The sequence below is a fragment of the Macrotis lagotis genome, chromosome 3 (assembly GCF_037893015.1).
Source record: "Macrotis lagotis isolate mMagLag1 chromosome 3, bilby.v1.9.chrom.fasta, whole genome shotgun sequence".
In the NCBI taxonomy this organism is placed as follows: domain Eukaryota; kingdom Metazoa; phylum Chordata; class Mammalia; order Peramelemorphia; family Peramelidae; genus Macrotis; species Macrotis lagotis.
The window spans coordinates 9,267,277-9,289,784 of record NC_133660.1 but is presented as its reverse complement, the minus strand read 5'-3'; the positions used below and the strand labels follow the sequence as shown (position 1 = coordinate 9,289,784).

The 22,508-nt window shown below is 41.7% G+C and overlaps 1 protein-coding gene across 1 annotated transcript in view; it reads right to left on the bottom strand.

The window, feature by feature from the left end:
• Positions 1-915: 915 nt before the first annotated feature.
• The window catches only part of MTTP (microsomal triglyceride transfer protein), a 61,659-nt gene continuing 40,066 nt past the window's right edge, over positions 916-22,508 (bottom strand). The window contains exons 12-18 of the mRNA XM_074228098.1: positions 18,561-18,772; positions 17,884-17,981; positions 17,636-17,757; positions 15,771-15,998; positions 8,715-8,839; positions 3,472-3,642; positions 916-1,522 (exon numbers count right to left, since the gene is read on the bottom strand). Coding sequence (XP_074084199.1) covers positions 1,351-1,522; positions 3,472-3,642; positions 8,715-8,839; positions 15,771-15,998; positions 17,636-17,757; positions 17,884-17,981; positions 18,561-18,772 — 1,128 coding nt within the window. The 3' untranslated portion in view covers positions 916-1,350. The remainder of the gene's footprint in view (positions 1,523-3,471; positions 3,643-8,714; positions 8,840-15,770; positions 15,999-17,635; positions 17,758-17,883; positions 17,982-18,560; positions 18,773-22,508) is intronic.

Genomic DNA, 22,508 nt, shown 5'->3' with positions numbered 1-22,508 from the left:
TTGAAAAATAGTCCCTGCTTTCCAAGAGCTTACAGTCTACTGAAGGATACAAACAAACATCTAAGCTAAGACAAGGTGATCTGAGGAGACGGCACAAACAAGTAGGGAAATGAGGAAATGCTTCCTCTGGGAAGAAGCACATGAGCTGAGCCTGGAAGGGAAGCTAAGAGTCCTTAGCAAGATGAGGCAAAGACCAGGAGGGAGTGCATTCCAGGCATGGGGGAAAGGGGGATGATGCAAGGGTAGGGGCAGGAGATGGGAGGCTGAGTTGAGACGAGAATAAGTCGTTTTGGCTAGAAAATAGTGCATGAAGTGGAGTAATATGGGGTGTTTGGAAAGTGAGACCAGAGCTCAATGGCAAAGGGCATTATGGGCCAAGTTGAAGGAATGACTGGCATTTTATCCTAGAGAGTTCACTGAAGATCTGAGGGAGCAGGAGAGTTACTTGATCAGGGTCAGACTTGAGTAGAAGATGGATTGGAGAGGGAAAGACTAGAAGCTAGGGAGTCTAACTGGGGGCTGGTGGCCAGTGGTGTCCAGGATCTAAACCAGCATGGTGGCTATGTAAGTGGAGAGAGATGGACAGATGCAAGGGATCTTGTGGACCAAGCCAAGGGAAGCAATGAAGTCAAAAGGACTGATGTAAACGAATGTCCTTTTAAGAGAACAGTGTAAGTCCCATTGTTTTCTGGAGGGGATGAAGGATGACAACCAAAGGGGCTCCTTTGAGAAATAATCACCCATGCTCTGCAGAGATATAAGATTTCATCATTTAGCCCTCCATGCCTACTATCCATAATGTTTAAAATAAAAAATAAACTTAAGACCACCAGATAACAGACAGGATATAAAAAGTTATAAAAAAAAAAAAACCCAGCAGCCTGCTTCTTCTTGATTAGACAATTTAGTTGGTTAAAAAAAAAAAAAAACAACCACAAAAGAATTGTGAATTTAACATGTGGTTAAGAAAAGGCCTTGCAGTATGTAAATTGAAAATTTCTTGGAAACCTGACTTCTAGAAAATGCTTTTACAAGTAGCACATCTGCTTGTAGCAAAGTTCTTCTAACAGCAGGCTAAGACCAAATAAGCATTAGGAAAAGTTCCAGAAAACCAGAAACAATGTGGAAAACATCACCTGTTTTGTGGTTGGTTGTCTGACCCAAAACAACATCGAGGGGCCACCAGAACTGACTGACTTTAGTTAGTTTTCTCCCACAGCTTTTTACAAAAATTTTAAATATACGTAAACATGTAAACACTGTGCTCGCCATGAGCAGGTACTGGGCCTTGCCACCCCGCCTCTCTGGCAGGAACACACAGATTCAAGTGAAAGCTATCAAGTATCAGCTTCAAAACCAGCCATCAGAAGAGCTCTCCACCTGAGGGGGGAAGACCACCTTGCACATATCAGAGTTTTCTTGATGAAGAGGGAATTCTGATCCTGGGGACAGTTTTTCTTTTCCTTTTCGGGAGACATAGCCTTTGCCCGTTGAAAGTCTTTCAAACTTAGTCACATATCGCCTGCAAAATTCATTAAAATTACATTAAAGTTACATTCCCTCCCCAAGAGATGGCTCCTCTCCCTCTCCACCCCACCATATACTGATTTAGGTTATAGACCTGAAGCTTAAACTCCAAAGGGCTTTGAGATATAATATCTTTTTTTTTCCTTTGGATTGGACCTTGAAATAGATGGAATTGCAGTAGTTTTGGGGAGAGGAAGAGCTGAGTTTGAATCCTTCTAGACACCTACTAGAGATGTGACTCTCATCAAGTCATGAAACTTCTCTCAGTCTCAGTTCCTTCATCAGTGAAACAGAGATAACAGAACCTACCTCACAAGATCTCATATGTAAAGCATTTTGCAAACCTCCAAGTGCTTATGCCCATATATTCACATACGCATCCACCAAAATGTTTGAAACACACATGTACCCACAGACACATATACACATGCATGGGCATATATAAGAAACTCCTTCTACCCACATAGCTTGGTAGGATATAAACCCAGGTCCTTCTGACTCTACGCACTTCAGCAAGCTGCCTCTCAGAACAGCCACACAGGAAAGAAATCATCAAGAAAGGACTGGCTTTTCCCTCCTCTCCAGCCACAGGGGAATCAGCGGGGCAAGAATGCGATTTTGAGCACACCCAGAGTTCCAGAATTCTTAGACAGAATTCTGAACTAGCACCAGTTACATGGCTGGATTGGCCGCCACACTTTGGTCACTTTTTTTCCTTTTTTTAATGTACTTAAAAATTTCACATCAAAATGAAATGCACTCAAGTGCATGTCTAGAGAAGATCCTTGGGAGCTGTGATGTCAGATTTCTCAGGGCCCCAAGCACTTCTCTGAGACTACAAATTGTACCCCAGGTGCTCCCCTGCCTTGGTGGGGAGCTTCCTTACTGGAAGATAACTAGTCCGGGGAAATTGCAGGCCGGGTCCAAAGCCCAGTTAGATTAGAGAGCAGAGGAAAAGGAAGGGCCGACAGACCACTCCAATTTAAAGAGTTCCTTGTCTAGAAAATTAGAACAAGAAGCCCTGGACCTCCCAATTCACTGACAAAGGGAACTCCTACCCTGGCTGGGGAAACTGCCCCTGGTGGTCTGGGAACAATACCTGGAGCAACAGTGCCCAACTCCCATAGAAATGGGGAGGGTCACCAAATCAGCACCCCAGGACCAAATATTGACTTAGAAAATCACATATTAACATTATCTACATTCTATTCTATTCTTTCATTCATTTATTTTTTTAAAAGATTTCCCAATTACATTTTAATTTGGTTCAAAGGCCCCATGGTCATGTTGACGCTTGGCCTAGAGCCAAAAAATTAAGCAACTTTTCCAGGATTTTTTCCTAGAAAACTAGAAAAGTTATTAATAAAATTCACTTTTTTACAGCCCCCCCCAACTTATAACTTGATTCAAAATATAAGAGAAAAAAATGAACAACTCCATTTTTTGAGCATGGTAAATCGGATTTTGATTTCCTTGTTGAGCTTTTTAGGAGCTAACAAGGATATTATAGATCAAAAGAAGTAATTGCTAGAATCAATTAATGTCTTAGACATCACCTTAAACCTTAACACTAACCACTGCCCTCTTTTCTTCCAGAATAATGCATGTTCCTTAGCAGAGATGTGTGATGCTTCAGGGAGACACTACTTGAACCTTAGCTCCAGAACTAAGTGCTCAAACCAATGGAAATTTCTCATATAAATTTCAGTGTGGCAGGTTCAACATAAAGGTGGCCTCTCACTCTGGAAGACCTAAAGTCTGACCTGAAGCAAAGGTTGCTTAGCCTCTCTTTGCTCCAGACAACTCATAAAGAATGTATGTTGCCAAGAAGGTACTGATGAGATCTCTACTGTTTGAGGGCGTTTCTTTGTACAGCAACCCCTTTGCCAGTGAATTACTGCTTATGGACCTTTAAAAGAAAAGAAAATTTCCCTTGCTCTGTACCTGAAGGGGGCCTCCTCTTTGTCCATTTGCAAGCAGACCAAGAAGGGATACTGTGAAAACTGCACGGTGGAAATAAACTCGAGTCCTGCTTCAGTTTCAAAGCTGGCTTCCTGGCCAGCCTTCACAAAGGAGGAATCCACGGTGATGTCTCCAGTCACCACTACGGCCACCCTACAGATGAAGATAAAACAGAAGCTAACATTTAGCAAAGCTAGTTGTCGTCCAGTTGTGTCCGACTCTTCACAACCCCATGAACCACAGTATCCCAGGCCCTTCTGTCCTTCACTATCTCCCAAAGTCTGCCCAAGATTATGGCATTGTTTCCATGACTCCATCTCCATCTATCCATCTCATCCTCTGCTCCTTTTGTCTTCACTCTTTCCCAACTAGCAGCTAAAATTTCTCAGTCTGAAATCAAAGAACTCAGACTGACCTGAAGGAAAGGGTTAAATCAAAGGCTTATGTCTTATAGGACTGGGGGTCATTGGACAAAGGGGCTTTTAGAATCAATGTGGGGCCTCTCCTTCCCTACCCCAACAAGGTCTCAATTCCAAGCATTAAAATGGTCCAAATCCCAGTTGTGGGAACTGTCAGGGATTGGAAAAACCAAGAGTATATGTGAGAGGCTATGTGTCTCATTCTTAGCATAGACTCAAAAATTGTTATCGGCCAGAACTGCGATTTGCAGAGAATCTAATTTCCTTTAGAGTAGGGGTAACGTCATTCTTCGTCTTTTTATCGCAGTCTTTAACACAAGGTGCCAACAGTTGCTCGATCAATGCTTCTTGATTGATTGATTTCCTAAGTGGAGGGAATTCCCAGTGAGACACAACTCCTTGTCAACGTAGAGCAGCGCTTTGAGCACCTTAGTGTTAGAGTTGCTTGGAGCATGGAGAGGTCCAGGGACTTGTCTGGGCTCACACAACATAGGCTTATTCATCTGCTGCAATACAAGCTCCTTGTTTTCATTTTTGTTGTGGTGTCCCCAGGGCTTAGCACAGTGCTTCCCACACAACCACAACGGGTCTTGTAATATGTTTGCTGATGGATCACTGATTCTGCACAGAACTCTCCCCACAAGGGGAGGGGTTCATTTACTGATCTCATGAAAAGGAGAGACAACATTTGTGGAGGAGTGCTAATAAAAGGAGTTCCCTGATCACCCGAGTGTTTAATGGGACTTGGATTGTATCTTCTCGTGGCACATAGGGACAAGTCCCCTGTGGCCTCCCAGAAGCATGTTTACTGATACCTTCACCAATGAGGGACTGCTGCAAGAAGAATTGCTCATACTCTTAGGGAACAGGCTGTTCTTTGTTCTAACCGATCAATGGGAGCCCACAAACCCTTTTAGCCATTCTGGCTTTTTGCCTTTCAGCAAAGCTAGGATTAGACCAAGGTCAGGGTAAGGTAAGCTTTTTTTAGCCAGCCAGCACCTTCTCTAGTAAGTGTGCAGAGTCGATATAAAATTGCTTCTTGGAAACAGTCACCTGGATCTACTTTTGTTTTTTTTTTTTAAGGTTGAGTAACAATTGATATTTGAATAAACATAAAATGTCATCCATTCCTAAAGTAAGGTGCAAAATATACTGCTTTAAAGAAAATTTGTAAGCCGGGTAAATTCTAATTGCTTAGATCAAATATTTTGTAGTCTTTTATAATATTTCAGTGATTATTTTCAAAGCAAAGAGTTTTAGGGGGAAAACTGGGAAGAGCACAGGCAACATCCTGCCTCTTCTTCCCCATCTTGACTCCACCTTCCCTAAAAGCCAAGAACGTTGGAAAGCTCTGCATAGAAAATATTTTCAAAAAAAAGATGTATCTTCAACAGAAATCTTAGTTCAATTGTTGTGCCCTCTGGTGGCCTGCTCCTTTCTCATATCTAATTTCTAGTCATTTGGGGGAGAAATCTAGAGGTGGAGTGACCCCTTTTGGCAACCCCAATCACAGTATTTCTTTTAATATCCTTTGAGATAGCTATCAATTCCTAGGCTCATCATGTAAAAGATATAAATTTAGTTTCTTCTATCTGCCATCCATATGTTTAAAAGTTGGGAGAAATTAAAAAATGAATGAGTTCTTTTATTTATTCTTGGTAAAAGTTACTTGCTGGGGACTTTGAGGATAGAATCGATAGTTTAGGGACAAGTCAAAGATCCATTCTAATTATGAGTTTTCCATTCAAGTAACGAATATGGAAGATAACTAGACTGATGGTCTCAGAAATATCCTATTTGAAATCCAGAATAAAAATCTCTTCTTGGAATCCAATCAAATGAATCTACCTTCTTATAAAACAAATATAAAGGAACTGGGATCATTTTGCCTGTAAAAGGGAAGATTGATAGATGTCAAAGTCATCTTTAAAACTATAAACTACAAAGCAAGAAAAGAGATTAAAAGCTTCCCACTGTTTCCAATAAGGAAGTGATAGAGGAGTGGGTAATACATAACATGAATGATACGGTTTTCTACGTAGGAGAATTTCCTGGCAGTGAGTTGTTAAACACTCAGTTTCTAAGGAAGGTTGAAAAAGAATCCCCTTCTGTTCTACATGCTTCCCAGTTTTTCACTCAGTCAGTGGTCAAATCAAACTTGTAGCTCCTCAGAAATGATCCTAGCCTGTGATGTCATCCCTTCTCACGTCTACCACTTAGAATTTCTAGTTTCCATCAAAATTCAGTCTGAGCAAGACCTTTTAAATGAGACCTTTCTAATCTTTTCTTCCTGCAATTGCCTTGTATGCTTTTGTATATATTGTATATTTCCTTGAATGCGTATATGTTGTCTTCCCTAATAGAACATATGCTATTTGAGGACAGGGATTATTTCATGTGAGTCTTTCCATGGCACAAAGATACTTAATATTTAATAAACATTTGATTAATTTATCCATTAATTTATCCTACAATGCACTTTAAAACTAGAAGATATTCCCAGTTGGCTGCAGTGGATTATATATTGTCATGACTCAGGACTGGAATATGAACAATATGATTTCTCCTGGTCACATAAAGTTCTGTGGTATTAATATTTATAATTAAAAAAACTTGGCTAGTAGAGTTAAGATGGTGGAGCACAGATAGCAACCTAGCTGAGCTCTCCCAAAATTCCCTTCCAAACAATTTTAAAATAGCTCCTCAAATCACATTTTGGAGCAGTAGAGACAACAAGAGATCAGAGTGGGATATTTTGTCAGCCTAAGACAACTTAAGAGCTTTGCAGATGACTCTGACCCTAGGGTAGGTGTCAGCCCCTTTGGCAGCATACTATGACCACTGATAAATGGTCAAAAGATCTAAGTAGGCAGTTTTTGTAAAAAGAAATCAAAGCCACCAGTAGTTCCATGAAAAGAATGCTCTGAATTGCTACTGATTAGAAAAATGCAAATTAAAATAACTCTGAGGTACCACCTCACACTTAGTGAAGGGTAAGAGGGAAAATAGGCACACTAAAAAATTGTCAGTAGAAGTGTGAACTGTATTAAACATTCTGGAGAACAATTTGGAATTATGCTTCAGAAGCAGAAAACCCTTTGACTCAGTAATACCACTCCTAAGTCTGTACTCCAAAGAGATCAAAGAAAAAAAGAAAAGCATCTATATATACAAAAATATTTATAGCAGCTCTTTTTTTGTGGTGATAAAGAATTGAAAACTGAGGAGATGCCCATAATTTGTGGGATGGCTGAACATGTGGTGGCATATGAATATGATGGAATACTAGTGTGCTATAAGAAATGATGGAGGAAGTAGTTTCAGAAAAGACAACACACTTGTACCTATATAAACTGATGCAAAAATGAGTAAGGAGAACTGGGAGATCACTGGGGCACAGTAACATTCTAAGGATGATCAACTGTAAAGGACTGGGCTTCTTTGATCCAAGATAATTTCAACAGACTTATGATGAAAAACTGCTATCCATCTCCAGAGAGAACATTGACAAACCCTTAGTGCAAACTGTAGTTTCATTTTCTTTCTTAAATTTTTTGGGTTTGTTTTCAATATGGGCAATATGAAAATAAGTTTTGCATGGTTTCATATGTATAACTGATATCATTTGCCTGCCTTTCAGTGGTTGGGAAGGGTTTTGAACAAGGAAGGAAATTGGGAATCCAAGATTTAAAAAGAAAAATGTTTAAAATAAATAATTTTTTTTAGGTTTTTTTTTTGCAAGGCAACGGGGTTAAGTGGCTTGCCCAAGGCCATACAGTTTAGGTAATTATTAAGTGTCTGAGTACGGAATTGAACTCAGGTCCTCCTGACTCCAGGGCCGGTGCTCTATCCACTGCACCACCTAACTGCCCCCAATAATTTTTTTTTTAAGAAAATGGATGGAGGTAAGAGTTAGAAATGTTTAGTGAAAGAAAGTGCAAGGAAGACAATGTTATATGGGTGATGATGTAGGCAGGAAAGGTCGAAGTTATGAAGAGCTTAAAATGAAAAAATATAAAATTTTACATTTGATCCTGGAAATGATAAGAGGCCACTGCAATTTACTGAAAGGAGGGATGGGGTTGACACAGTTAAGTCTATGTTTTAGGATGATCAAATTGATAGCCAAGTGGAGAATGGACTATAATGGGAAGAAATGTAAGGCTAGGAAACCAACTCTAGGGCTATGGCAATAGTCTAGTTATGAGATGATAAAGGTCTTTACTAGGGTGATGGCAGAAGCAGAGAAGAGAAAAAGGTACCTCGGAGAGATATTACAAAGGATCACCCCTAGGTTTTAAGCCTTGGTGAGAAGGTAGATGATGGTGCTCTCCATAGTAACTGGGAAGGATTGAAGAGAAAGAGAAATCTGAGACATGTCTGGGAGGTCATAGGAGCCTGGAAGTTAGGAGAGGTTAGAGTGAGATAAGTCAATCTGAATATATAACAGAATTCATGAAAGTTGCTAAGATCACCAAGTGAAAAGTGGGGAAAAGTCTGGGGGGGGGGGAGAAAATAGAACAGGGCAGAATTTTAAGGGATACCCCAATGACTAGGTGTGACTTTGGATAAAGACCTAGCAAAGGAAACTGTTAGGAGGTGGGCCATCTTATTTCTTAAAAATTTATCTAATCTTTGAGGTTTAAACATTTACAATTTTTTTTCTTAGGTTGGGATTTGTAATAAAGCTTCTGATCAATTATTTTTTTTAAAGAAGAATAGTTTTGTATATTTAAAATTCTGAAAAGAGGTTACTATTTAATTTCCTTGGTTCTCTGATTCCAGTATATACATTAGTATGCTTACCGATTTTTCACTCGGGTTTTAGATTCTCGGTACCACAGGCTGAACTCCATTGCACCTGAAATATCAATAGCCAGACCTCCCTGGAATTCTACATTGGCTTTTAGCCCAGACTGCAACTGAATCACCTAGGAGTAGAGGAGAAGCCACGTGTTAACCCAGGTACTTTCCAAAGGCACATTTCCATTAGTCCTCTCTCTTCTCCTTCCCCTGTCCCCAATGGCCTGGTTCAGGATGGAAAATTGAAAATGATAAAGAACATCGTAACTTTGGCCATTTAGGTGAAAATACATTTCCTAGTACACAATAGATCATATTCTTCCCCTAAAAGGAGGATGAAAATATTGTTTAAAATATAGGTGAATAAATTTATTTTATTTTAAGAACTGTACTATTTTCTTAGTTGAGTGCCAAGAAACTTAAGACTAATTGAGTGATCTATTCCCGTTTCATTTTATTCTTTTCCACAACTGTTATTAAGATTACAAGCTAGGAGAGGATGAGGATGCCTTATCTAGATTTTGCATCTACCCCACTACTACCAGAGCACTATTCATAAGTCAAGCTTAATCAAAATTTGATAAATGAATGAGTTATTTAAACAAGTTCAGCATTTGGGAAGTATCAGATTAAAAAGCACTTTACATGTATAAACATAAAAAATTACATTATGGAAAATTAATCAATCAACAAGTATTGATGAACCAGGCCCTGTGGTTAGATGCTAGGGATACAAAGATAAAAATGAAAGAGTCCCTGCCCTCAAGGAGCTTACATGATATAGGAAAATTATTTACATATTTAAGTATATATAAAATTATTCAAAGTAAGTACAAAATAATTTGGGGAGAAGGCAGACTAGCCACTGATGCCAAGCACGCCTTGGTCCCAAGAAGTGGATTTGAGTGGTAAAGTACATGTTCTCTTTAGGAATGGATTGCTTTAAATTTGAATGATCAAAATGGTGGCTTCCATAAAGAATATCCAGTATTCCTCCTTTGAATTCTCAATGGCAGACTTACTGTATGGAAAGTTTTTAAATCACCACTTCCTTTAGAGGAGAAAAAAAAGTACAGAAGCCAAAAAGAGCCCGCCTCTCCTTGGCCCATGAGCCTACCTCTCCTCCACCCAATGGGCAGAGGGTGAGAGCAGAGAGAGAGGGCTCAGCTGGCTTCTGAGGTCCTTCACCCCTACTCATGTACTGTGTAAACTGATGACACCTGTGTTCTGGTGACCAGATGGCAGCAAGAAACATAAATTGTCAAGGTGGTGTCCAAGTTCCTGGAACTGATGATTGAGTTAGGAAAGGGCTGGCAGAGCAATTTAAAATAAAGCCACAATGTTAGCTTGCTGTTTGACATATGGCATGGCAGCCAAGAGGAACAGGCCTGGCAGGCATTTTCCAGACTGGCACTGGCCTTGGCTGAGCAGGACAGTGCGATGAGAAGCCCCAAGCTTTCTGGTTGGGGTCTTTTATAGTATTTGCCTGAAGTTCTTGACATTTTGGGCAACTACAGGTCAGGGAGGCAGCTGGATCCAAGTGATGTGGGGGTCAGTTTAAGAAGGGACACTAGCTCTGGACTGAGCAACACAAGCCTGAGTTGAAATAGTCATCTAAGGCCCAGAACGTCACTGTTACTAGCAAGATGACAACTTTATTTAACTGACCTACTGAGCCTAAATCATTTCTCTTCTCATCCACTACAAAACAAAATCACTCCCCTCCCTCCACACAAATACCCCATATTTTATTCTCTAAAAGGAAAAGATAGGTGCCAATCTCTCAATAAATGAGGCAGGCAATCTCTCAGCAAAGGGGATAAAAACCTAATTTCAGTATGAAGGATAACCTCAAGAGGTTGCGAGGTGGCATAATGGATAGTGGCAAATGCAGTCGGCCCTCCTTGGTACAACTGAGCAGTGTCAGCACTTGCCATGAAGTCTGGAGTACCTGAGTTCAAATCCAAGCCCAAGTCACTTGATCTCCATTCCCCCACCTTCCATGCCAAAAACATTAAACAACCTCAGATGAAAATCCAAGCTTCTCAGTGCATTTACCTGAACCTAGTTAAGAATTTGAGAGAAGTGAAAATCCTTTATCTATGCTTAGTCTACACTATTATGATGGTTAGAGCTTAATGAAATTATAATTAACATAAAGGAATAAAAATGATAATGGCCAAAGAAAATTGCAAATAATATATTACCTTTGTCCCTTCTTTCTAATTAAAGGTACTTCAAAATCATGTTGGCCCATGTTGGCCCACTAGCAATTTTTTTTCCTTTATTTCAAAAAGTTGAGCTACCTAGATTGGAGACTGGACTCTTACCTTACTTCTTTAAATCCAGGGGTCTCACACCTCCAGAATGTGTTTGTTGGATCACAGTACTAGAGTTGGAAGAGACCCCTGATGCCGTCTATACCAACTCCTTTACGGAAAAGGAAACTGAGGCTTGGTAGATTCAATGACTCCTGAAGTCACAAGCTTTTTCTTTCTTCCACTCTCTACTCTAGTCATCCACCAGGACACTGGGCCTAGACAGCTGTGGGCACCTAGCCATCTGCCCTGATATGAACTCTTTCCTCTCCTACCCCTCTCCTAGTTCTTGCCTAGGGAATAATATTTAATTTGGCATTAACATTGCTAATGATAGGGCACAGCCATCTACTACCCTATAAGCCCATTTATAATCCCTGTAACTGCCCTGGACCAAAGCTTCTGTCCTTGGCCCCTTCTCTCCAATATCTATTTTCTCCCACTATTAAGTTTTTTAAGGGCAAGGCCAGTATCTTTGCTCTATCAAACCCTATTCTAGCTCAGTATTTGATATGCTGTATAGCAGTGACCCAAGATACTGTTTGGAGAACAGTCGGTCTGGGAGAAATGTATGTGTTGTGGTGCTCACACTGGGTAAATAAACACTGAGTGAGTGCTGAAATAGACCCCAAGATCTGAAAAAGTTCTCATCACTTTGTTGTTGAAACCATGTACCAACCCTGTGAGGTGGGCACTCCCAGGTAGGAATGACTTCACATTACAGAGGAGGAAATGGAGAATCAAAGAGGTTAAAGATCTTGAATATGGCCACACAGCATCAGGGGTGAGGTCCAAGGTCAGGCTTTCCTGACATGATGCCCTTTCTGGGGAGAGCAATCTTATTTCATTAATATTTCAAGCTAAAAGGAAATGTGGGCCTCCCATTTACCAAACTGCTCCCTTACGAAGCTCAGAATCCTAGCCCTGAAGCCCTGGGTGGGGTTGCCAGAGGACTGTTTTCTTGAGGAAAGGGAACGTGATGCTTTGTGCTGTAGTATAAAGTGATTCCCCTTTGTTTTCTGAATTATGAGAAAGTTCTTTCATATAGACAGCAGTAGCATTTATACAAAATGTATCTAGTGCTATGAGGTTTTTAAGACCATTTGAAATATCTCATCTGCTCCTCACAGTCCTGGGAGGTAAAAACAATTATCAATCCCATTTTACAGATGAGGAAATGGAGGTAGATAAAGGTGAAATGACTGGCTCTAGGTTGCACAGCTAATGTGTGTCTGAGGCTGGATTTGAACTCTGGTCTGCCTGACTCCAGGCCCAGTGGCACTCTATCCACTGTGCTACTGAGCATAGGGAATGCCTAGAATTATGGTTTGGTAAGATGCTGTGAAGAAACTATGGTTTGGTAAGATGCTGTGAAGAAACCCTTAAAGTATTTTTGTATTTGAGACAATGCCTCAAACTTACTCCCTGCCTCAACCTGGTTTTCTGTTGGACAAGAGATTGTTTGTTTGTTTGTTTTCACATATTTCCCTTTAGTAGATTTAGTACCAGAAAACTCGGTCCACTTTCCAGCTTAGCTTCTCACTAGCTGGGTGATGTTGGATGTCTTGGACAAGACCCCAGCCTCCCTGACCTTCAGTTTCCTCACATCTAAAGTGTAGCTGTTAACAGTCCCAACTCCTGAGGTTGTGGTGCGGACCCAGTGAAGAAGCATGTGGATGACACCATGATGTACATAAACATCGGCAATTCTGCTGCAGGAATAGTCCGGGTCCTGCTGCCACATGGGAAGTGTGCTTCCTGCTGTCCACTAAGCAGATTTTCCCGGCCAGATGGTCCCCTCCATCCTACCTTGGGAGGGCAAGCACAGTCAGCCCTGCTTGGTACCGCTGAGCAGTGTCAGCACTTGACCTAAGGTGATATGTGCCCCTGCCCCTGGGAGCCCTGAGCTGATCCAGGACTGTGTGTCTCCTGCCGGAGAAGCCGAGAGTCTGCCTTGGGCAAAGTCTGCTGCTCACACTCTGGGTATGCCCATCTTTCCTCCTGGATTATGACCAGGATGGGACCGGTTCTCATCTGGATTCAACTCCTCTGTCCTCACTGAATGATCTCATGACCTCTAAGGTCAGAAGATGCCCTGGGAGGGGGGAAATGGAACCATCCTAAGGCTCAACATAGGCCCCTCCACCTCCGTTCTTACTAGTGCTTTCCTTCTGTTCATTCTCTCCTGCTTATCCTTTACATATCTTGCTTATTCATAGTCATATTCGAGTTGCTCCTCCTTTAGTCTGCTTGTTCTTGAGAGAGGGCTGGATTTTGTCTCTTTGTATCCCTAGCACTTAGTAGAGTATCCCCATCCTTCATTCTCAAAGACACCCAGGATACCAGGGAGATGATGCTATGATAAGCATGTGAATTGGATTTGAGGTGGAGGGGCTGAGCTAAGTCACCTTGCCTCACCATCTCCTCCAGAGCCATCTGGGTCCACTGGCCCTATATGAATAAGGATGACTGGAGATGGCCATGGTGGTGAGACAGTCAGGGCTAAGTGACTTGCCCAGGGTCATACAGCCAGTGTCAAGTGTCTGAGGTGGGATTTGAACTCGGTTCTCCTAACTCCAGGGCTGCTCCTATGCCCAATACACAGTAAGCACTTTATAAATCTTTTGTTGATTGACTGACTGTCCAACATGAGAAATGCCTCAATATATATTTTAGGTTGTTTTTAATTATAATTATCAATAATGATTTATTTAATGATAATTAAATGCTTCAATATATTTTAGGTTGTTTTTAATGATAATTATCAATAATGATAATACAAATTTCTCACAGAGGCTGAGTTACAATGTGAATGTGTTGAAAGAGTGATATGATGAAAGAACTAATTTTGGGGAAGCTAGAGCAAAAACAATTCTCTGGCTTTTTTCTCTTCCCAAGCCTATATTGTATAGTTCTTGACTGAAAGAAACAAGTCCCTAAGAGACAAGGACTCTACAGCTCCCATTTAATTGCTAAAGAAATGAAGATTCAGAGGTTGAATAGAAGCAAGGGTGTGGGGGAAGGGGAGAAGGGAATAAGCAATTTATTAAGCACCAGCTATATTCCAGGCATTGTGGTAAGCACTTTTCAACACAACCTGATCTGAACTTCACCATAATCCTGGGAGGCAGGCACTATCACTAGCTTAGAGTAGAGATGGGTTCTCCTGATTTCCAGTCCCAAGCTTTGCATTTAGTTTTTTTAAAGTTAAGAACACAAATAAACTAACAAAAATGTCCAACTGACAAAAAGTGCAAGGTTTGAAGTTCCTGAGTATGCAACCCAATAACCTTCTACATTCCACCCAGGCGTGTGTTAGAGCCAGTTCATCCTAGTTTATGGGAGCTTATTGTGAAATGTTCAGTGAGAGTATTTATACCTCAGAAATTGTCACCCCCTACAAATCAGGGCTTGATTTATCATTTTGTTGATTGTCTACAGTCGGGAAGGGGAACTTTTTTTTGGCCAAGAGCCATTTGGATATTTATAACATCATTCATGGGCTCTATTTGGTCAAACATTTAACTAATTCAACTCTAAAAATATACTAGATTTACTGAATTTAGAGTCCTGCCTATGGTTGCCTTGGCAACACCAGACCAATATGGTTCATAGGTTGGAGGTTCCCCACCCCGGATAGACTCTAGACTTAATAAAGTGATGAAAAAAATTGTTAATTATGTTAAAAAGCATCATATGCTTTTTTCCTACCATCACCCAAAACCAAAACCAAAACCAACTGTTAAATATTTACCAACATATTCCTGTGTTTATCTATGATAGGCTACCATGAAGGTAGAATTAGGATTAGAATTATCATACTAAAAAGAAATGGAAAATTGTACTGATACACTTCAAAAATATTTTGGGCAAAAAGGTTTAAACCAAAGGAATTTTCTGACAAATTTTCTTCTTTAACTTTCTTTAATCTTTAGAATATCCATTTCACAAGCATCTCAGGTTAACTGAAGTTCGACTATGAGAATAAGTCTTTTGCACTTATTTTTAAAGCATTATAGTATCAGATTGTGATCCAAGGAGGGATCTTTATAAAGTACTTCACGAGGAAGAGGAGAATCAAGTGAATAATAAAAGGAATCCCATTCTCCATAAGTACTGGAGTTAGAGGGAAGCTATCTGAAATTTTACCAATGTGAATAAATTCTTTTAAAGTCTTCATGAAATATGATCCTGGGGTTAATTTTAGGACCACTGATCTAGAGCTAAAGGAAGTTATTAAGACCATCGGGTCTAATCCCAAATATACAGATGAAGAAACTGAGGCACAGTGGCTTGTCCAAGTACACATAGATACAAAGCGAGACAGGATCTGAGTCCAGGTCCTGATGTACAGTTGAGGTTTTTCCACTGTATCAGTAAAGTTGCTAATCTAGCAAGATTAAAGATTAGCAGGAGCAGTGGCAGCAGACATGAATTTGATGTCACCTCAGCCAGGTATCTGCCGTCAGGGCAGACTTTGTTTTAAACTCTCTTGCTTAGCAAAGCCAAGGGGACAGGACAATAAAATGCCTGCTTCATAACCTCAAAGGTGGCTTCCGCTATATTTCTTTTATCCCACCAGTACCAATATTTTCCCTTTGGGCTGAAGAAATATCTTCCTTAATAAATGTATAAATGAGCAAGACCCTCCTCAGTGCTTACTGACAACCAAGAAAGAAAAGTGGCAGGAGGCGAGAAACAGGTGGAGATGGGAGAGAGTGACAACAGCCACATTTATTACCTGTGAATGGTCTGTCAGAAGGATAAGTCCTTTTACTACACTGATGGGGTCCCCGGATGCTGACAGCACTTTGGCCATCAAGTCACTGTATCCGTTGAAAAAGGTAACAGGTCTGAGCTGGACATCAAACAAGATGGCAGACAAGCCAGCAAAGGAATCAAGGTTCTCCTCACCCTCGTCAGGGGTGGCTGCAATTAAGGCTTCTAATCCTTGAGCTTCAATAACCACCTAGAAAGAGAAAGACAGCATAGTATTCATGGCCTGGTTGCCTAGGGGTGACATGGTGACATGGGCCCTGGCAGTTAGCAGTTAGATGACTTGTCAAGCACCTAGAGGAAAAGATAAAATCTTAGCCTTATTTGTGACACCTTGGCATCCTGAAACCTTTTTCAGAAGAATATGCTTAAATAATTGGGGGAAATGTTAAATTTCAGTTAGACATTAATAAAAATAAAGATGATTTTTTCCCTATCCAGCTTCATAGATCCTCCTCAAAGCTATCATGGGGTCTGAATCCTGCAGGTTAAGACCACCTGGTCTGGAGAAAGGCCTCTGAGATATCCCCACAAAAAGAAATAAAGAACAAAGAAAAGAACTAGGCACGATGAGAAGGTGCTTTAATCTACACTGTGGAGCAAAGATCACGTGCCTTGTACTGTAGGTCACAATGTGGCTACTGAATTCATAGCTATGATGCTTACACAATTGTAGTTTCCCTTAGAAGATGATTAAATTAAAATTAATTAAATGAAATCAAGTCTAGGAAACAGCATTCAGTTTCATGAGTTAGATTGCTGGAGAAGTGAACCCCAGTTGGGTCCCTTAAATGCTACAAAGATACTGGGGAAATATCACCTGGAAGGTTTACAATAGGTCTTTGTGAGGATCCAGGTATCCTAAAGGAAGAGGTAGGCCTGCTAGGGTCCTATGGGAGTTCTGTCCAGATTTTCTCTCTGAGTGGAGAAACTTGATTTCCTTTTACTTTTTGTTGGGTTAGAGGTCTTTGCTAGCTCTAGGACATGAAGTGCATTTTGTAAAATGCTGTCTGCTTGCTAAAACTGTACCATCTTTTATTTAGAAATGAGTGTACTCTCTCAGTCTACTAGCTATGGCAGGTCTACATCCTGGGAGAGCAATACAACTTGCAGGATTCTTTGTGAATGCTGCCACAATGGTCTCTGTGAAAAGTACTCTAACTTGATTTGTAGGGGACAATACATGCTTAACTTTACAAGGAGGTATGTTCCATCAGTACTATTTTGGACAATGGAAAGAACACTTTTTTTGTGGGGGATAAGGCTAAAAGGTCTGGAAATTGGTCATTCATCAAGTGCTAAGTTCTGTTCTTTTCATCTCTAGAAATGACTTAAAAAGAACACTTCTGACTTTTTAGACTTTTAAAGTCTTAAGTTAACTTTTTTTTTTTTACTTTTTAAATTAGTCAGTCCAGGAAAGTTTGGTACTCTTGGGAGGGGAAACATCCAAAGAATTATGACTTGTGGTTCTAGGGGAATGACAGTAGTAGATCAAATAAAACTTTTATGAGAAAGGTGAAGGACAAAGGGAACAAAGCATGTGTTGTGAATCTGGTCATGAATGGTTTTATAGGTTCCTATTTTAATAGGAACTCTATTTTAGGTTCCTATTTTAATAGGAACTCTATTTTAGGTTCCTAATTTAATAGGAAATCTAGTACATTTTCTGATGTCATCATCAGTCTCATGAAGAAAATTCTACTATGTCTTAAACCAAAATCAATATTAAAATTAGTTTTCATAGAGTTCACCTTCAGTAAATTTTGCTCCCAGTTCACTTTTTTGTTTGTTTAGTGAAATGAGAATTCTCCACATGGAATTAAGAATTACCTGGCTAGCTTGAAGATAAGTATTCTCCAAGTGCTGCAAGATGTTCAGGTTACTTCTTCTTAAAATACCAGAGCCCGAGTAGAGAATATCAAGGCTGTAGGTGGAAGCTGAATGAGAATCACCTAATAGCAACAAAAATTCAGGTTGTAAGTTAGTAATGATGACTCACATACATATAGAAAACAAATATGTAAGATGGGGTGGGGGTGGGGGAGGAAAATATGAGGACCCTTTGTCCAGTTACATACGATCCACATAGCCGGTGTAGGCAGAGGAGGAGCCACTTTTAGAGAAACGGTCATAATTGTGAGCAACCATTTCCTTCAAGACTCGACGGACCATTTTGCTGCAATAGACAGAAAGAAAAAGCTTGTGTTTCAGTTGGTAACACGACGGTTCTTTTCCAAGTTAAATTTGGCCGGGATTGGAGGAGGCAGAGTTGAGAGAAAGACTAAATCTTCTCCATCCTATTTTAAGAAAAAAGAAGAGGCTGTAGAAAAGTTCCTATTAGAGCTAACTTCTATTCCTTGAACATGTGGAAATAAATTCATTGCAAAAATGAGAGTTATGAGGCGGTATCCAGAAGTGGAGCCTGCTGAGATTGATTTGGTGGCTGCATCCCATTAGCAGGTTACACCTTGTATAAGGAAAATGAGTGTAGGGTTATTGGCCTCTTTGTGTGGAAGATGTACCAAGGTAGAAGTAGTCTAGGATATTGGTAGAGTGATAGGGAGTGGCCTTTGAAACGTAGAGGACCTGAGTTCAAATCCTGCCTCTGACATATGCTTTTGGTATGGCCTTGGGCTTTACTTAACCACCCTGGTTTCGTGTGTGTGCAGGAGCGTGGCAGGGATGGGGGGGGGGGTGGCAGGAGCGGAGTGGAGGCTTCTGCTTCTCCAGATAGACAAAGGCAGGGATGCTTTACCTTGCAGGTGACTGAAAGCGCAGAATGTCCTGGATCATAGAGAGCATGTATTTGTTCATTTCTTTGGGGAGCTCGCCAATAGAAAGCAGGAGGTTTTTGACTTCCATGTAAGATGGGTTATTCTTCAGGATGATGGTGGCTGCGGTGGTGCGCACTGTTTTTTCATGGACCTTCCGATTCTGGTGGTAAATCCTGTTCATGACGATCTTCACCTGGGTACAGGAGGGGTCCATTTTAGTCAGGGCAGACCTGGCTCTTTGGCACTCAGGCTGGAGGGCAGCAAGGGAGCTCTGGCCAGACTGGTGTTTCACACCAGTTCCCTGGCACAATTCTTAAATGATGCTTTCTGGCCTTCCTTCCTTGCCTTTTATCCTTCCCACCCCAAGTCACCATCGAAAATTTATCCTGAATGAATGCAGCATTTTGTGCTCACAAATCATGGGGTTTTGTTTGTTTGTTTTTGAGAAGCAGTTAGGTGATGCAATGGATAAAGTACCTGGCACAGTCAGGATAGCCCTGAGGTCAAAGCCTGCCTCAGACATTTACCAGCTGTGCTACCCCGGACAAATTACTTGACGTCTCAGCTTCAGTGTCCTCATTTGTAAAATGGGGACATTCATAAGATTATTGTAAACATTAAATGAAATAACTGTGTGTAAACTGCTTTACAAACCCGAGAGCACTATTTAACACCAGCTATGATTATTAGTTCAACAAGCATTTGAGGTGCAGAGGTTGCTCATGGCCCAGTTTCCCAGAGTACAGCTCTTACCTCGATAAACCTTTGGGAAATGGAGTTTCTTCATCTATAAAATGGGAATTCAAACAGTATCTGTCTGACAGCCAGAGCTGATTTGAGGATCAGACAGGTAAACCTCTCTACAATGCTGTAGACCGAGGCTTCGAAGCTGAGCACCTGCTACCAGCTTAAAGCTGGACCCCCTCATTCCTCAGACTGGACCCTCAGACTTATGTGTGGCCCAACACTGAGATCAGAGGCTGGGGGGGGGCAGGGAAGGCCAGGGCAGGGGAGGCGGGCGGCAGAGGAGGTGGGGTGAAGGTCCAGGACCTGAGCTGCAGGAATACCCAGCAGCATCCCACTTATCCCACACCTGGCAGTTCCCATAATTTGGTCAAGCAATGACCAAGAGCCCAGAAAGGACTTCTGAGCAAGCACAATGGACATCTCCAAGTCTAGACTCTATACAACTTTCATCAACTCTCTGCCTTGATGGACAGGAATTAGTGTGGTCATTTTATAGAAATGTAGGGAAAATGTCCCTGCTAATTCTCCTTGTTCTGTAATTGTATCTTTTTCCCCAGCTTCTGCAACCCTGATCAGGGCAGAGTCAATCCTGGATCGAGGCCCCCCATAAGTCAGAGCCCACTCCCAGGTCTCTCCCCTCCAGCCTCAGTTTTTTGTCGCAGAACCTGACTCCCACCCCACATTCTAGGGGAGAAAGAACAAATCCTTTTAGATCTGGGACCTGGTCAGGTGTCTAGAGAACTGACCAGCAGCAGCTTGGCGCTCTAAAGCCAGTGGTGCCACAGACACAGGATTTTCTTTTCTCTGACCCTTACTACCAGGACCCCAGGCATCACTCTGGCCATCAGGCTTCTTACCCAGGACTGGGACTCTTGGCTACCCCTACCTTCTTTTACCTGTTGTTTAGGAAATGATAATTAAATCTTGTCTGAGCTGAGGTTTGAGATACAGCTACTAATGAATGCTACTGCGAAGGGTGTATTATTGATAAATGGGTAACAACTGGCTCTCCAGGGGAGAAGGATGTAGAATATACATTTGTGGATAATTTGTTATTAACATTTTTAAGTCGAGACAATCAAGCTAGAAGCCCTGCCTTGCAGCGCTGGCTAGTTTCTGAAGCAGAAGGCTCACCGTGAAGGCTGCATGCTCAGCAGAGGTGTGCGTGGGTTCCAGAGCACCCGCACCGCTGGCTGATAACTGCTCTCACCCATTCAGAGTCCTGGGGTCCAGCTGGAAGACCCCCAGGTCCCCCCACTGCCTCTCTCGGCTCTCTCACCACCCTCCGGGTCCATCCTGCTTCTGCTGCTCTGTCCTCTCCACGTGTGCCCCTCATCTCCGCTGCTGGGTCTTTGCCCTTCCATCCTTTCTCCCTCTGGGGCCCACTCCATCCAGGCAGACCATTCTGGCCAGCTCTGAGGGAGAGTTACCTGCTGGACCCCGACCATTCTCCTCTTTTCAATCCCTGCATATAGTGTCCACACTGGTCTGCCCCCAACTGTTCTTTGTTCCCAGTTCATCTACATGATCCCCTTCTACAATCAGTTCTACTTTAGTCAAACATGGCATCCATAATGCACAGTTCTGAAACTTCTGCTGAGCCCAACATCCTATCTTTTCATCCTTCCCTGTGCTTCTTCATCTGACATCCGGTCAATGATCAATAAACGGTAGTGGACTCCAGCCCTGCACCCTTCTCTACTTTTCCTGGGGCATTTTCTTCTCTTCAGAATCATGACCCTCTAGCTAAATAGTTCAAACCTGTCTTCTACCCTTGAGCACTTGCCTCCTTGTTCTATCAAACTCATTCCTGTCTACAAGTCAACCCTGGATTTCTCCACTACCAGGACATGCTACTTCCCCGATTAGACCTCCAAAGTTCTATTGTTTAATCTCATTGGGCCCGCACTGCTACATATTCCTTTTACTCTTCCTGCGTTGACCATCACCCTCCTCACAGCACTGTCAAAACTTCTCTCCTCATCTATAACATCCTCCTTTCCCCTCTAATCTCAACAGTTGATCTTGGCACATTCATTACTGAAAAAATATGAATACTATCCATCTTAACCCTCCTCCCCCAAGTTCTATACTTCAAATCACCTCCATGCCATTCCCCATTATCCCAAAGGATGAAATGGTTCTTCTCCTCCCCTGATTCCAATTATGGCTATCCCTTTGAGATTCTGAAAGATGTGTGGATTCATGAAGCAGGCCAGCCACTAGGTCAATTAGCCAAGAATACAGAATTTGTCTAGTCTAGATGAACAAATAACAAAGTTATGTGCATTTTATCCCAGAGACCCTGAAGCTCCTTGAGGACCAGGTCGTGTGTGCTGGCTGGAGAGGGGAGGGGAGGAGCTACGCCTATGGTGACCACTCAGGGCAGTGGCGAAGGGGTGCAGCTCCTTGGGCAGAGAGGTGGATGAGAGGGTTGCATATGAAAGGAGAGGGCAAGGAGGAAGAGCTGAGAGAGGTCAGTGCTCCTTCCCATCCCCTGACGTTGTTATGTGTTGAGTTATTTACTTAGATGGACACAAGTTGTATTCACAGTAGAAGGAAAGTTCCCTGTAGACAGGGGCTACTTCTGTGCCAAATACATAGGAGGAGCTAAAGAATGTTTGTTAAATGGAACCAAATTAATCATTCCTTTTAAAAAAATATTATGCATTCTTTTAATGTCCAGCCTAGTCTTCAAGTCAGCCTATTCTTCCAGGGACACTGGAAAGTGGGAACCCCTGGAAACACCTCCACATAAACCCCTGAGTTCTGTGCTCAGGATCAGGTGGCAGGGTACAGGTACAATGTGGTGCCAAGGTCTGTGGCTGTGCCTATGTTGGTGGTTGGACGAAGAGACAATTACAAACATGAAAACCAATATCAGGAGAGTCCCAAAGTCACTGTTAGAGCTGTCTATGATAACAGAATAGAATATTATTTTGAGTCAATTCAGTTGAACCAAGTGAGGGTGGTTTGCGTTTCACTTAAATTCAATCTCTCCAGGGTGGTTAGGTGGTGCAGTGGATAGAGCTGCAGCCCTGGAGTCAGGAGGACTTGAATTCAAAATGCAACCTCAGGCACTTAATAATTACCCAGTTGTCTGACCTTGGGCAAGTCACTTAACCCCACTGCCCTTTAAATAAAAAAATTCTAAAAAATTCAGTCATTCCACAAACATTTCA